Consider the following 17,258-nt stretch of genomic DNA (forward strand, 5'->3'; position numbering starts at 1 on the left):
TATAGCAGCGGCGTGACGATGAAAAAAGTTTGAAGCGAAGGTTAAATGGGTCAAACGATGTGATCAAATTCAAAGTTGTAGCACATACTGTAGCTCATTAGAGGCTTTTAAAGAGAATCACTTGGTACAGATACTCTGATCTTCCCTCTGGCTCTTCCTAGTACATTCACACACGCACGCACGCACGCACGCACGCACGCGCACACACACACACACACACACACACACACACACACACACACACACACACACACACACACACACACACACACACACACACACACACACACACACACACACACACACAGTCCCATGGGTCTGAGCGAGCACGGGGCCGAATACAGATAGCAGCTCTTTGAAGTGCTGTAAGTGCATGTCAGATGATCTTACTACAGTATGCCTTTGCATACACACACACACATTAACACACACTCGCACAAACGCACGTGCACACGCAGTGCTCCTGCTGTGTTGGCGTAGGCCTCTTTAATCAGATCAGGTGTTTAATTATTAATGTCAGTGTTAAGAGAAGCAGAGGAATATCTGAACAGATATGACCCTGCCCGCTGTACTGTTTAACCTTTACGTGGGAATACCGCCCTCTGCGTGTGTGTGTGTGTGTGTGTGTGTGTGTGTGTGTGTGTGTGTGTGAGTGCAAGCGTGCAAGAGAAAGAGATTAGGCAACTATTTATTGATATGACAAATAAGTGATTCCGATTGATTATTTTCTTTTTTTATTACTCTCTATTACTTTTTCAGCAGCTTGTAGAAAATAGTTTGTAAAATGCCTATTTAAAAAAAAAAACATGTTGGCCATTATGACGAATGGATGAATTATTAATCGATTATTTTATTAAAACTAGACCGTGCCCGTTGGGAAACATGCAAGTCAGGAGCGATGCAAATAGGGACCCGGTTATGCAATAGCCACTGTACTCGTCAAAGTACCTGTTAATCAGTCTGTCTGTCTGTCTGTCTGTGTCCTTTTTGTCCCCATATGTGCAGATCTCTGTATCTGTCTGTCTGCCTGTGTCCATATATGGAGATCTCTATATCTGTCTGTCCTAGTCCCTTTTATGCACATGTATGGAGATCCCTCATGTTATTAGTATGGCCATATATGGGCCTGCCCATATATGGGCATATCGGGTCGAGTTTGAAGGACAGACGGACGGACATACAGAGATTTCGTAAATGTATTGTAAGATATTGATTATCTTTTATAATCGATTCAATTGATTAGTCCAATTAACTGTTGCGCCCCTAAAAGAGATACTGTGTGTGTTTGTGCCTAACCCTAACCCTCCAAGCAAATAGTGACATATATTGTACACAACGTGTTCATCCTCTCTTCTCATCATCTCCCTTTCTCTGCAGGTGTGTGGAGATCATTGCCAAGGAGGGAAGGAGTCTAAAGGAGCTCTACCTTGTGTCCTGTAAAATCACAGACCACGGTACGGTAAAATCCATGTACTTGTTACTCTCTCCATCATGTTCCTTTCATTGAATGCTTGAAGACTTCCGCAGGGTTCTTATTTATTTTCTCAAGTGTTGTGGGCCAATTGTGCCATTGTCTTCGGATGTCTTACAAACGGAGGTTAGGTCAGCTTTCTCAGCTACAGTATAGACCATAGTCACGTATTGGCCATTTTGCTCTTACTTCATACTCGATGAGTGCGAAGTAAGAGCAAAATGGCTGCCGTGTGAATATTGTCAGTTAGGATCCCACACACCAATCCAATTCACACCAAGGCGTGCCTTAACTCATTCACTGCCAGAACTTTTTTATTTTTGCGTTTGACAAACTGCCAGAGATTTTTCATAGAAAAAGAAAGTACTCAGGAGCCAAGATACAAAATGTTTAAGTTTTAAGTTAACAAGGAAGTGGATTGGAGTCTAGATCTTCAACAAATCATATCTCCTTGGTCTTTAGGTTAAAAATTAAATAAATAAATAAGAAAAAAAAAAAAAAAAATTAAAGTCGTTTTAGTCGTTCTTGGCAGTGGGGGCTTAAAGGACAAAAGTCGTTTTAGTCGTTCTAGGCAGTGAATGAGTTAATTGGAACTAAGTGAACCATTATTTCCAAATGGAGGTGATGACTATTAATGTGAGTTTGGTTTTATGCGTTGGGTCGGATACGTCGCCTCCTCTCTTGGTGGAAACGTATTTGCTCCGCCTCAGCGCAGGCAGCCAGCATTTCCCCTCTTCTTTTGAACTCGGTTACGCTCCAGCGGCCCCTGTTTGATTTCATTCTGCCGTGTCTCCTGTAAGCCATACCGTGAGTCTGCTGTAAGCTATACTATACTGTACGGCTCTGACTCATCCACAACGGCTACACTGACTATGCAGCGCTGCAGAGACGACTGTCAGCACATCAATTTCGCAACTCTCTCTTAGCGTCGACGTATGTTTGTCTGTCTGCCTCTTTGTTATCACACCCGAGCTTCTGCCTTGTGCGTTGTGCACGTGCATACAGTATATATGTGTATGTATGAGTGAGTGCGCGGTATGCATCTTTGCTTTGATCTGCTCCCATGTTCTGATCGTGCCACCAACAGTTGTTGGTGCAGATAACGTGACTGAAACATGTTAAGAGTGTCACATGTAAGAGTAGTCTTCAGTACACAGGCTTTCCCTAAGATAAGGCTAATTACTGACAAAATGCGCCTCTCTACTTTGGATGTAGACACACAGTGGAGACTGTTAGCCTATTAGTGAGTGAGTTTTGTTTGTTTGTTTGTGTGCCTGTGTTGGTCTATGTACAGTACAGTACTGCCAGGTATGCAAATGCATGATCTGCTGTTTGTTGCCAGTAGAAAAGAGCAAATGGAGACAGATGTTACTGTAATCCTCCAACGCCTCTACTCTGCCACGTACTGTGTGTGTGTGCGTGACGCGTGCGTGACGCATGCTTGTGTGTGTGTGTTGTCCGTGCAGTGGCGGTTTTTGATTAATGACCCCAAGATCACAATAGTACATTAAACCAGGAATGTACTGTACACTACCCGCCTCCCTCGCTTTCTCCATCTCTATATATCTATCTCTCTCTCTCGCTCTGACCATTCTGACCAAGATGAATTGGTGATATCTGATCTTCTTCCTTCACTAATGACCCCTCAGGCATTTTGTGCCTGACGACGGGGCCTGCATGTGTGGGTGGGTGGGCGTGTGCGCGCGAGCACGTGCTCTCACATGTGTGTGTGTGCGTCTGTGCGTGCGTCTGGGTGTGTTTGCGTTCTTGTGTCTGTGTGTGTGCATGTGTCCTTTCAGGATGAAGATGCCTGCTCTAACAGAATGATAGGTGGATTTCCTGCTTTGCTCTCTGATAAATTGAATAACAGAAATGAGATTTTACATCTGCCATGGCCGTGGCCCCCGTACTTTTCCGCCCAGGCCTGCCGCACTAATTATTTTTATTAATGGCCTCTCCATGTGCATTTGAGATGTCCACAAGCCTCTTAGGTTTGAGTGTTCTGTTTTTGCAGTGCACCCTTTTAAATGCACTCTGAGGACAGACGGAGAGAGACGGATCGACGCAGAGCACGAGAGGGAGAGGGAGATGAGAGCTAAACATGTAATTTTACTCTGGTGCCGATGGGTTTTGAGATGATATTAAATATAATCCTTTCTTCCACTCCTCGAGTTTTGAGGACTAGAAGAAAGGTCCCAAAAGGGGCCAGGAGAAGAGTGAACTAATGCTGAAATGCGGGTCCTTCTTAAAGCCGTAGTAGTGCCTTTGATCAAAAGCATTCTCTCTTTGCCTCAGCCATCAAACAGCATCTGCTAATGCATTGTCCCTCTTTTGTTGCTGTGAAACTTTCTCTCCCCGACACCCTCGGCCGCACACCTGCGGACACCCACACATACTGTGTACACACACACACACACACACACACACACACACACACACACACACACACACACACACACCCCCACACACACACACACACACACACACACACACACACACACACACCGTTCCACTCAGGTAAATGGATACTGTTTCATATTTCTTTACTTCATGTTGGCACTACATGATACTCAATAGGGCTGCAACTATTGATTATCTTATTAACAATTATTTTATCAATAACTTTTCGTATTAATCAGATAATCGAGAAGCGTGTCAAAAAGATGTGAAAAAATCGAAAGATTTTAGTTTTAGTTTTTTATAATGGACTAAATGGATTAGTCCATATAACCACTTAAGCCCTAATTTATGCTTTGCTGTACAATGGTGTTGTGGAAAAATAGTGAAAATAGGTGACCTACTAGCTCACACTGCATTGCGACACGTTGTGAGCTTGTAGATTTTTCGCTGTTTTGGAAAATGTATGATTTTATTAAAAAGCATTATTTTTTATAAGCGATTAAATCTATTAGTTTGATTGATTGTTGCAGTCCTAATACTCAACATTATACAGTCTGTCTTTCTGTATTGCTGTATTCCGTTCATGCAATTGTTGATGTTGAGGTGAAGGGCTACACTGTAATCTGCATAATTGCGAGGCTATATACTAGCAGTTCATTGTTTTGTTTGTCAAGTGTTTTGTTTATGCGGTGTATGTCACTAATGTCTTAGACACACGTCTGTACCGTACAGCAGATTTTTTTAAGACAACGTGCGCCGTAGATAAAGTGTTTTGCCCCCAATTATGTGAATGCCCAGCATATAAAGTCTGATGTAAGCGGTCTCACCCTGGGTTCTGTTCAGTGTAGCCAAGGGCATAGAGACTACTGTATCTAGCAGTGGTGCAAAGTAACCAAGTACATTTACTTAAGTATTGTACTTAAGTACAATTTTGAGGTGTTTTTACTTTCTTCAGTATTCCCATTATTTATTATTTAACTTCTACTCCACTATATCTCAGAGGCAAATATTGTACTTTTCACTCCACTACAATTATTTGACAACTTAGTTACTAGTTACTTTGTAGATTTAGATTATTATCACAAAACACACTAACCACTTCAGCCCTATATATATTTCGGCCATTTGAAAATAGCCGATCTACAAGCTCACAATGCGTCGCATGAGCTTGTAGATCGGCTATTTTCAAAAGACCGTTAATACATTTTGAACTTGTGAAATGAGACATTCTGCACAATGAGTATTTTTACTTTTGGTACGTTAAGTATATTTTGATGCCAATACTTTTTGTACTTTTACTCAAGTACATTTTGAATACTTGAATTCTACTTGTAACAGGGTATTTCTACATTGCAGTATTGATACTTTTACTTGAGTAAAACATGCGAGGACTTCCTCCGTCACTGCTATTTAGAGATGACGTGTGGCGTATGCCGTCCTCTATCCTTTTTTGGATTAGATTAGGTTGGGAGTTTAAAATGGGTGAAACGTCGTGTTGTCCCGGGTGCCAGTCTCAGTAAATAATACCATTTCTCTGCTCATATTAGTGCCCACACAGTATAGGCGGCACACAACCCAGTTTTTAAAACCCTCTGGTCTGTGTGGCCTTGGTAAGAGAGGTTCCCATTGGCTACACAGATGCTAATAGATCCTCCATCCTTTTTGTGGTAAGTTTCTGGAACAGTCCACGCATGATTTGAGAACGACATCTTGGCATCTTCCGCGCATTTCATCTCCCTGCCCCGTAGCCAGTGGTGTAAAGTAACTAAGTACATGTATTCAAGTACTGCACAATTTTGAGGTACTTTTACTTTACTGGAGTATTTCCAATTGTCTATACTTTTACTTCTACTCCACTGCATCTCAGAGGCAAATTTTGTACTTTTACTCCGTTACAATTATTTGAAAACTTTAGTGACTAGTTACTTTGCAGATATAAATTATTACATTATAAAACATACATTAACCACTTTAGCCCTATTTTATACCTAGGCTTTTTGAAAATAGTAATCTGCTATTTTCAAACATTTTAGTACTTTTACTTTTGGTACTTTAAGTACATTTTGATACCAATACTTTTGTACTTCTACTCAAGTACATTTTTCATTCCGGACTTTTATTTGTAACAAGAGTATTTCTACACTGCGGTATTGATACTTTTACTTAAGTAAAACATTTGAGTACTCTTTCCACCACTGCCCGTGGCTATTTTCAAGCGACGCCGTGCTACAGCGGGTTTGGATTTGTTGTTTTCATGCTATGGGACTGTTGTGACAACGTTAGCTTAATTGCCATTGGCATATATGGACGGCGGCGGTCTCATCAGCAGAATAAAGGGAGAACCGCTGCACTATTGGTTTGAAAGCTGATCCTGATGAGAAAGCCAACTGGGCCTCGCTCCCAGTCCTAATCAGATATCTACTTCCACCACTGTCATCCTCATTGACCCACCCATACACAGCTAGTGGCCTTAACTGTACTCAACACACCTGCATGGACACTGATCTCTCTCTCTCTCTCTCTCTCTCTCTCTCTCTCTCTCTCTCTCTCTCTGCCTGCCTCACCTTTTCCCTCTTCATCTCATCACGTGTGTATGTGTGGTTGTTTATGTATCTGTGTGTATGCGTACGTGTGAGTGTTATGTGTGTGCGTACACATGCTTGTCAAACGTGTAAGTGTGTGTCCACCTGAGCTTATCTTGTCTGTGGCAGCCCACCTGCTTTATGGAGAGACCAAAAGAGACAGACCTTGAGACCTCTTTTCTTTGCGTATGGTAATTCTCCTCTTTCTTCCCTCGCTCCCTTTCACTCCCTCCCTCTCTGCCCATCTTCTCTATCCATGGCCTCCTGTGTACATCTTTGTGAATACAAGCTCGAGTGAAAGAGCTTACACGTGTGTGTGTGTGTGTGTGTGTGTGTGTGTGTGTGTGTGTGTGTGTGTGTGTGTGTGTGTGTGTGTGTGTGTGTGTGTGTGTGTGTGTGTGTGTGTGTGTGTGTGTGTGTGTGTGTGTGTGTGTGTGTGTACTGTGACCATAGGGTTGAAAGGGGAAGTATTTGGGGGAACTACTGTACAAGCAGACATGCCACCAGCTGTGTTGCCTGAAATGAAATCATGGCACTGGCACATCTTCCACATTGTTGTGCTGTGTCTTGGTGTGAGATACTGTTCTGTGTGTGTAATGTTCATTTACACTGTGTACAGTATACCTACGTATGTGCACACAACCAGTGTTGTTTTGTCGACTAAAACTATGACAAAAAATGTTCGTCTATTACCTTTTTTCACTGACTAAAACAAAATAAAAACTAAATCAAAGCTAAGCTATGATGACTGAAACTACCGTATTTTCCGCACTATAAGGCGCACCGTCAGTGCGCCTTATAGTGCGGATGCGCCTTATAATGTGGTGCGCCCTATATATGAAAATAATACATTTATTGAAGGTGCGCCTTATACTCAGATGCGCCTTATAGTGCGGAAAATACGGTAAATATACTGACAATTTCGTCAACAAATAAAAAAAACCTAACATGTTAGGGAGGGACTAGCGGAGAAGAGATCCAGTAGAACTAAGACAAGTATGTTTGGTTGCACTCTGGTGTTGCCCACTGAAAATAGCAGATCTACAAGCTCACAAGTTCGTAGATCGGCTATTTTCAGCATGCAACCAAGTGTAAAATCAGCCATTACGACGCCATCAAGGCACCGCCAACATACATTTTAGTCGACTAAATCAACTGTAGATTTAGACTAAAATCTTATGACATTTAGTCGACTAAAACTAGACTAACAGTAAAACATTTCAGATGACTAAAATATGACCAAAACTAAGTGGAATTTTTATTCAAAAGACTATGACTAAAACTAAATCAAAAGTTGCTGTCAAAATCAACACTACACACAACGCATACATTACTGTACGTATAACACACTGTGTGCACATGCAGACTGTATACACACACACACACACACACACACACACACACACACACACACACACACACACACACACACACACACACACACACACACACCAGCCTGATCTCCAGAGATTACCGTAACATTGCACGGAACGAGTGCACTTCATTCCGTGGATAGCCGCCTCGGAACACCCGAATTGCGTGCATATGTACGGCGAGTCCCACGGTGGGCGTAACCAGTTGCAACCCGGAAAAACCCGGAAGCAGAGCAGTCCCCACAAAAAATTTTACGATTCTGTGCCTATCGGTACATAACTCAAACGGCGCTGAGTAGGCACAGGCGAACGTCCCACCGTTCAGGACGGCAACTCGGTCGCCTTAGCTCCCTCGGTGGTCCTTCACGGGGTGACAGTTCGCCTGTGACTGCGCGCCTCCGAAATGGTTTTGTCACAAAGGGAGCGCCGTACATATGCACGCAATTCGGGAGTTCCGAGGCGGCTATCCACGGAATGAAGTGCACTCGTTCCGTGCAATGTTACGGTAATCTCTGGAGATCGGGTTGCACACACACACACACACACACACACACACATACAAATCTATGAACAAGCACACACATTCGCACATGGACAGTATATGTTGTAAATGATATGCATTCACACGTGTATGTAGCTGCTGTACCATATGCAATCTTTGGAGCTTTTATTCTTTTCAGGTTTCTCGTCCTCTAATTTGCTCATTTGTTCATCTCATTATACGCCTTCCTGCAACAGCTCCCGTCCCAGAACCAAGCATCTATTTTCCTCCCCTCTTTCTCCGTCTCTCTCTCTCTCCATTCGTCTTTCAGCTCCCTCTTTCATCTCGGGTGCTTTTCTCTAACTAGGTTGAACGTTGATAGATGGGCCTTCCTTGACCCACCCCTTAAAGACGCAGTGCCATGATGTTTGTACTTTTTCTGTGTTTCATTCATCTAAGGAGTCGACATTACTCCTCTGGACCACCCGATGTTAAAATGTGCGAGGATGTCTTGCTTGTGTATTTTCACTTTCCTATTGTGAGCTGCAAACTTCTCTGGCAAATAGGAACAGATTGGACTAACATATCAGGACCATGTACCTCCCCTCACATTGACTTATTATTGAATTGCGTCGCTCAAAACAATAATAAGGTCGTGCTCGATATGAAATATGAAACACCTCAACAACCATGACATGTACAAAGAATGTGCAACATTCTGGCATGATTTTGACCTGTTTAATGATGAACTAGCCTTACATTAAAGCTTTTAAACTTTTTGGAAGAGTGCCTGCCTATTGTTTTTTCCATCATATTAGAATGTGGATCTTCTTGATAATCTGTGTAATCCACACATGTAAAAAGCTAATGTTTTGCAGCTAATGTCTTAGGTACACCAGCATTGTTGGTGAGCAGTTTCTTACCAATGCCTGAAGTATTTAAAAAGATTGCAATCCGTATGATGAAGGAGACAGACAGACAGGGAGAAAAGTGCTTTTGGTGAGACTGTTAGAGGGAAGGGCATGGGGGGTGGATGACGCAAGTAGGCGGTGACGATGTCAAAGCAGGTATTTTAATGAGCTGATGTGTCAACAGAACCACACCTAATGAACACTTAACTGTGCAAATGGAGATATATAACACTAATAATACCCAATAATCATTATCTAGGAGGACATAGGCCTGTGGCGTGCCAATTTAAAGATGTATCTGTGTACAATACAGCCAGCCGCACGTGGGCCTTTGAGAATTCACGTGCGTGCGTACGTGCGTGCGTGTGTGTGTGTGTGTGTGTGTGTGTGTGTGTGTGTGTGTGTGTGTCCTGGCTGTAGGGGTGTGTGTGTGGTGGTGGTGCTTCTTGCCTTTGCTTTTAACAGGTTTCCGCTTGCCTTGGGGGATTTTTAGCTACAGACAAACTCAAATACGTTTTCAGTGTTTTCTTTTTTTTTTATGAGGCGAGGTAGCTAAGCATGAAAGTAATGTAACTATGTGTGGATTTTTCACATATGCACAGCAAAGTCCTGCGTGTCAATTCGACTCTGAAAGTGTAAAAATGGACCCTCACGGGTCCTTAAATTACCACTCAGGATGTTACTGTGTATATACAGCAGCTGAGTACCTTTCCTTTATAGTCTTTGGAATATGGAAAAACGATATGACCTATAATCTTTGTAACTCTCACCAGTCATGAAACTATAATATGGTTTTTGAAGCGAGGCAGCATTCTGTTAGCTGGGACCCTTAGGCAGTGCCTTTATAACTGTGTGTGTGTGTGTGTGTGTGTGTGTGTGTGTGTGTGTGTGTGTGTGTGTGTGTGTGTGTGTGTGTGTGTGTGTGTGTGTGTGTGTGTGTGTGTGTGTGTGTGTGTGTGTGTGTGTGTGTGTGTGTGTGTGTGTGTGTGAGAATGGAACCTGAATTGGTGCAGTGCTATACTGTACTAACTGTAAAATGCCAGGTTGCTTTTCCCATTCAAACTGGTGTTCAGCACGAAGTTGCACAATATTAGGACATTAACCCATTAAAACCGGGAAAGCATCAGTGTCATTTTAGATTTTATCCATATTTTATACTTTGGCTATTCAAAAATAGCAGATATACTCAGCTCATGGCGTGTCACCTTGTGCTGCGCCATGCGCTTGTAGATCTGCTGAGTGAAAATATTTTTTAAAATACATTTTTAACTCAAATCTTCACTGCTGGGGCTCCGTGGAACAAAATTGTTTTGAGATGGGGGTCCGCAGTCAAATACATATAATTTTTGGGGTCCTTGACAAGAAAAAGTTTGAGCAGAAAACTGTTACGATTTAGAAGACATTTTTAGAATCGGCTTCAGGTGGTAATGGGTTAAAATGATGCATGAGAATTATAATGTCATGAGGTTTTGTGGAGCCACATGGTGGTATGGTAAAGACATTTACCCTGCCATATTGTTTCATGTAATAATGCACATCCTCTCTCTCTCTCTGTCTTCCTTGCAATCGTGTTTGTTTGCAAAGTATCCATCTACATTGAGTCTAAATGTTAGGCAACGTAATGGAAACGTAATCCCCACAAATCTTTTCAGCAGGTAAATAATGCAACTCTGAACGACGGTTAAAGTAATTTAAAATGCAATGTGGTGTGGCAGATGTTGCTTGCTTAGGAGAGCATGTCAATGTGCTGCCTTCTCTGTCATTGATGTGTGTGTGTGCGTGCGTGCGTGCGTGCGTGCATGTTGAGCAGGTAAAAGGGCATTGTGAATATAGCTGATTTTAGTAAAGTATGGCTGGTTCTATTAATGCTGAATGAGCATACATAATGATTACTTACTGTGATGCTCAATGAGGTACTCTAATTATTTAATTGGATTTGATTAACTCCACTAAAATACAACCATGATGGCCAGCAAGTATGGGTCTTGACTCTTGATAGACTCACAAGTCAGTCTCTAATGCTTCGCTCATCTAGAGATCGAGGACAATCTCACAGCCTTGCCTTCCCAAAGCAGTAGGCATAGGTTTGTTGTCGTTAGCATCCTTCTAGGAACTGCCTTGCATTTAGAAGTCCCCAGACATTTGGTAGGCGGAGATCTACGACCATCTGGTAACGTGAGACTAAGGTCTTGAGTCTTGACAGAAGGTTTGAGAAACCAACTCACATTCACTTGTTTAGCCATCATTTGGAAACTGTTGACAGGTGATAGATCACTCAGAAATAATCATAATTTTCAAGTCATGTTTCCATCTCGAGACTAATTGACGGATGTAGCCAATCACAACAGACCTGGATGTGAGGATTATGCGGCTCCTGATGATGAATTCCGACTGCATAAATGGAATGCAGTCAGTGCAGTGCTGGCGGTGCCCCCCCCCCCCCCCCCGCCCCCATGGACCAATAGCACTGACCCACCTACATACCGCACTGCGACCGCCGGGAAAAGCCGATGGCGATATTACACTAGAACACCAGTTGAGAAATTCATAAGCTGTGTTCTCTTTCCTCGAGGGGGAATAAAGAGATAGGAGAGGGGGAGGAGAGAGAGAAAATAACATATGTTGTGAAGCGCTGGTGGACATAGGGGTAAAGACTCATAAAGTGGGTTATTATCTCTGCAAATCAATGAGAGTGCCGCGGCCGCAGGGAGAGCGTGCAGCGCTACCACCTCAGAGCTGGACTACACTCTGCTGCTGCTACCTGGCCACCTGGATGCTGTCATATTCACTCTTATGACCTCACACACACACACACACACACACACACCCAACAGACTTCTTCCTAATTTTCTGGAGAGTAAAATGTCTGCCACACCGCCACACCATTTTATACTTTACTTTATTTGTTTATTTAGACAGGACAGAGCATATTAATGAACGTCACATGAACGTAAATACACCGGATTTAGCAAAGATGCTAATTTTCATCCGCAGTCCTCACACAAAAAATAAAAACAGAAAAACAATAACATCAGAAAACAGACAAACGGTGAAATACAATTACATTACATCACATAGCCTAAAAAAACCTAAAATATGATCACAAATGGTTGCAGCTTTGGTTTTCAAGCAACCATCTTTTCACATTGAATTTAAAAGATGGAAATGTAGCACAATCCCTTATATGTAGAGGAAGGCCATTCCATGCTACACAACCCTGTACTGAGAGGACATTTTGACCGAAGGTTGTTTGCCGGTGCGGCACTTCACAATCTCCTCGAGTGGTTGCTCTGGTACTGATTCCTCTTTCAGGCTTCCTTTTAATGAATTCCCTTAGGGGGGGCGGGCACAGACCATGTAAGGTCTTGTATATGACCCCAACCTGTTTGAACTTTTTGAAATTGTCGAAGCTAAAAAAATTGAGCCTTCTGAGTATGTTACAATGATGATAAGAGTGAGGCTTCCTGTCAAACACCTTGATTATTAGTATTTCTTTTTTTTACCACTTAAGCCCTGAGGTTACTTTCGTAACTCTTTTTAAGGTTTATTTTTGGGCATTTTTTTGGCCTTTATTGATAGGATAGTTGTTTCAGTTGACAGGAAATGGGGAGAGAGATGGGGAGTGACATGCAGCAAAGGCTGTTGGGATCGGGACTCGAACCCGCGACGTGTTGTCAGGCTACTTTGGAGCCTAGGTGCCAGCTAGATCGGCATCTAGCATCATCATCGGCATTGTGGTTCTATTGAGCTTGTAGATATTGAAAATGTTTGCCTATAAAGTTGTTAAATAGGCCACCTCTCCCCTACCATTTGTTTATATGGGAGGGGGGGGGGGGGTCGTCCTGAGAAAGCAGCGGCGAGCCTAGAGAGGTAGCCATTTAACTGCATGGCTGCTCCCTGAGTGTATATACTCGCAGGGTTGCTTCCATAGGGTTCCGTCTGCAGAATTCGGCCCCACTAGGTAGTGTGGTGTCGCGTCTGTCTATGAGTCCAGATTTCCATTTCCATGCATTAGCCTATGGTGGTATTTGCAGATTGGAGAGCGGCGCTACAGAGGCTGAAATTGAATTAGTTTCCATATATTGTCCTCTGCTCTTCTTTCTCTCCGGCTAAGCCCTGTGGTCTATCCACTGTTTGCCTTATGGAGGAGAAAAGCGAGGGGGGCTTAAGCTATGAGGGCCAGGGCTTTACGCTGTCTACCATCTTACTGCGCACACACACACACACACACACACACACACACACACACACATGCACGCATGCGCACACACACACACACACACACACACACACACACACACACACACACACTTACGCCAAGGATTACATCCACACACGCTCAGTTTGTGTTCATATTTACACACACGTGCGCGTACCCACAAGACGCGCATCACGCACACACATACTGTGATGCTATAGCTTGGGCCCATGTCCTCGCTCAGTCACACTATCACATTTCGGCACACACACACACTTTGCCTAACTTTTGGAAAAGATGCTTAAGCCTCTGCTATTTTAGGCTTAAGTATGCGGAGGGGAAGGACAAGAAGATTAGAGTGTGTATGTTTCTGTCTGTGCCTGTGTTTTTGTGGTTCTACACACACATGTGCATTGGTGTCGTGTGTGACTGGAGGAGACAGTCATGTAGTATATCTGAGCTGCCCGCTGGCTGACAATAAAAGCCCTGTTATACTCAGTTGCGCGCCTGTGTTGCGCACCGGAAATAGCCGATCTACAATGTCACAACGTGTCGTGCTGCGCTGCGTTGTGAGCTTGTAGATTGGCGTTTTCCGGTGCGCGTCACTGGCACAAAACAAAGTATATATCCACCTTTAATACCCTGTGCTCTAGATAGAGATAACTCTGTAACAATGGCCTCAGTGTGTGTTTGATCTTTGCTCTCTCGCTCTCTCTTGCTCGCCTTTTCTCTACTTCTCACTCTCGCTGGCCCATCTGAGAGGTTCCTAATAACGCTATGCTATAAGTGTGCCCGCGGGACTCAATAATGCCACGCTGTGTAAGAAGATGCTGGTCCTATTATTGCTGGCTATGAGGTTTTTGTTTATAGAGGAGAGACATTGCATTTTCTTATTAGGTCCACTTTGAGGATGGAAGGTCGTGTGTGTGTGTGTGTGTGTGTGTTTGTGTGTGTTTGTGTGTGATGGATACATGCAGACCTAAGCCCTGCGGACCAACTTCTCAACCAAGCGGAGCATTTAAACAATGTTTTAAACCATGAATATAGTTTTGCTATGCATCGAACAAAACATTTTGTTGTTTTTGTGTGGTGCCTGTGTGCATCTTTGTTTGTTTGTTTGTTTATTATCACTTACAAGAAAAAACGTAAACCTCTAGGGGAAAATGTTATTATATTAGGCAGACCATATGGAAAACATTTGGTTTTTAAGAGAAGCGATTTTAGAACCTTCTTAAATTGGTGAGAAGACAGCTTCCATAGATCTGCCTTCGGCCTGGCGGAGACAATAATATTGGGATACATAGATTCACTCATCCTGTGGCTTTCGTGGTTTGATTACCAGCCGGTCATAGTTTATGACAGCATAGTTTCCACTTTCCCTGTCCTGTTTCATTGCAGGAATGAGGTCTGCTCTCTTCTTCCTTATCAGTTCAGAGAAGTCCTCATTTACATAGATTGAAGTGTTCTTAAGGTGGGCTCTCGCTTTGGCCATTATAAGTTCTTTGTCTTTGTACCTTAAGAATTTCACGTCAATTGGTCTAGGTTTTCCAGTGTTCTGTTTCACAGCTCCAGTGCGGTGGGCTCTTTCAATTTCAATAGACTTAGAGTCAATTTTAAGTTTGTTGTTCATGAGCTCTCTAACCTTCTGTTCAGTGTCTGCCCAAGACTCATGTGAGTTGTCCTGTAGCAGACCGTCAATAATTACATCGTTTCGTCGACTCTGGTTTTCTATATAATCAATGGAAATGAGGTCTTTGTTTTCATAGTTCGTACCCTGAGAGGGCAGAGACTGCAGTTGTGTTTCAAATGAACCAACTTTCATCTCTCTCAGGTCATCAATTTGGCCTTGAGAGAACTGAAGGCTGGATTTGACCTCCTGTACCTCTTTCATGAGTCCATCGATTCTGGAAGTTGCAGAATCCAGGATCATCTTGGTGAAGTTCATGAAGTTTGTTTCTTGCCTGTTGAGCATTTCCATCTAACTCAGACCAGAGTGATTTGGAAACTTGCAGCTTGAAAGAAGGAAAAGTTTGTGTTTGGAAGGTCACTCTCTCATTTTCCTGCATCTGTATATTTTGAGAGATTATGCGGGCCGCTAATCCCTCACAAGGTCACTTTGTATTGTGTGATTATCCCCCCACTGCTTATTCATACTTCCTGCTGATGTCATTTCCTCCTGCTGACTCTGACTTATGACCTGTCATTTACCTCCTGCCCACCGCCGCGGTTCCCTCCGCCTTGGTGGTCGCCGTCCAATAGAGCCGCACCCCCACCCACCCCCTCTTTATCTCTGCAGGAGTCCCTCTGCTTTACGGAAGGTTACAGAAGGATCTTAATGTAAAATGGATTTGCGCTTAACCCATTAAGACCCGGAACGCATCTGTGTCACTTTTTGATTTGAGCTAAAAAAGCATTATTTTACACTTTGGCTATTAAAAAATAGCAGATCTACAAGCTCGTAGCGCGGCACCGAGTGCCGCGCTACGAGCTTGTAGATCTGCTATTTTTGAAAAATCGTGAAAATTTGTGCTAATCTTTGAATATATATATTTTTAAAGCGAACATTTTTAACTCAAATCTTTGATTCTGGGGGTCCCTGGAACAAAATATCTTAGATGGGGGTCTGCGGCCAAATTCATATCGTTTTGGGGGTCCTTGACATGAAAAAGTTTGAGCACCACTGATATAGAAACATAGTTTTTTTTTTGGAATACTTTTGGGATTTAGAAGACATTTGTAGAATCTGCATCAGGTCTTAATCGGTTAAAGGTCACTTTTCATTTGGATTCCCTAATGCCATGTTGCTCTATCACATTTTCTCATTCCATCCCTTTTCTGGCTTGCATTACACCGCTGTAACAAGTTGCTTTTACTTAATCTATACCTCACATTAACTGTCCATCCGTCCCTCTGGCCATCCGTCTGTCCTCTGTCCCTCCGTCCAGCCGTCCGTCCCTCCCTCCCTCCCTCCCGCTTTTTTCCATGGGATCACAATCCATTGTCTCTGTTCTTTGACAAAGTTAAAGTACATCACGGCTAATGGCCATGGACATATAGGCCTGTGAGTGACTGTTTATCATCCTCTGTCAAATCGTTCTGTCCATATCCGTTGAACGTGCTGCTGCAGTCCTCACTAATAACCATATACTGCCTATCCCCCTCTACTCAGCTGGTCAATAATACAACGGGTAAAGGAGAGCTATAAGCCTGCTACCACACTGGTGTGCCATGAGACAAGTCCAGCTGTGCAATTGGGATTTTGGGACAACCACACATTATTATTGCAATATATACTGTACAACTATACAAAAAAAAGTATGCATTCCTTAAAAAAAAAAAAGTGATGTATTGATTTTTTAAATTTTATTATTATTTATTTTATTCTCACAAATTTCCCAAAATTTCACAAATATCAGATCTACAATTTTCTTGAGATTTTGACTTGCCCTTTGGTGTGCCTTGGGCCCAAATAGTTTGTAAACCAACGTGCTACCATACTGGTTTGTTTTTTGCGACTGCGTAAGTGTTTGTATGAAACGCATTTATTTAGTTATGCAAAGGAAAAGGTCAGTGTACAGTAAGTCAGTGGAAATCTCAGCACGGGTGCTAGGTCTTAGCGTAGCACTGAAGTACTACAATATTGAGTTATGTGTATGATCACGTGTGTATACCATCTTGTATATGCTTTCCTTTGATGTTCAAGCCCACTTACCTCCTACTTCTAAGTGATGTAATCCATAGCAACGCTGAAGGCTATCTTATAGACTCCCAAGGTTCCATGTAGAATTGCATATCGTCGCTGTCAATGGAAACCTAATATTTGCTTGAGCTTGTAGACCGGC

The 17,258-nt window shown here is 42.8% G+C and overlaps 1 protein-coding gene across 2 annotated transcripts in view; it reads left to right on the top strand.

Annotated features, from left to right (window-relative positions):
• The window catches only part of fbxl17 (F-box and leucine-rich repeat protein 17), a 311,779-nt gene that overhangs the window by 216,308 nt on the left and 78,213 nt on the right, over positions 1–17,258 (top strand). For both annotated transcript variants that reach the window (XR_013933440.1, XM_080432836.1), the window contains exon 9: positions 1,378–1,454. Coding sequence is in view for 1 of the 2 variants with exons in the window: in XM_080432836.1 (XP_080288962.1) it covers positions 1,378–1,454 (77 nt within the window). In the remaining variant the exon portion in view is untranslated. The remainder of the gene's footprint in view (positions 1–1,377; positions 1,455–17,258) is intronic.

This window comes from Gymnoscopelus braueri, assembly GCF_963280865.1.
Source record: "Gymnoscopelus braueri genome assembly, chromosome: 7".
In the NCBI taxonomy this organism is placed as follows: domain Eukaryota; kingdom Metazoa; phylum Chordata; class Actinopteri; order Myctophiformes; family Myctophidae; genus Gymnoscopelus; species Gymnoscopelus braueri.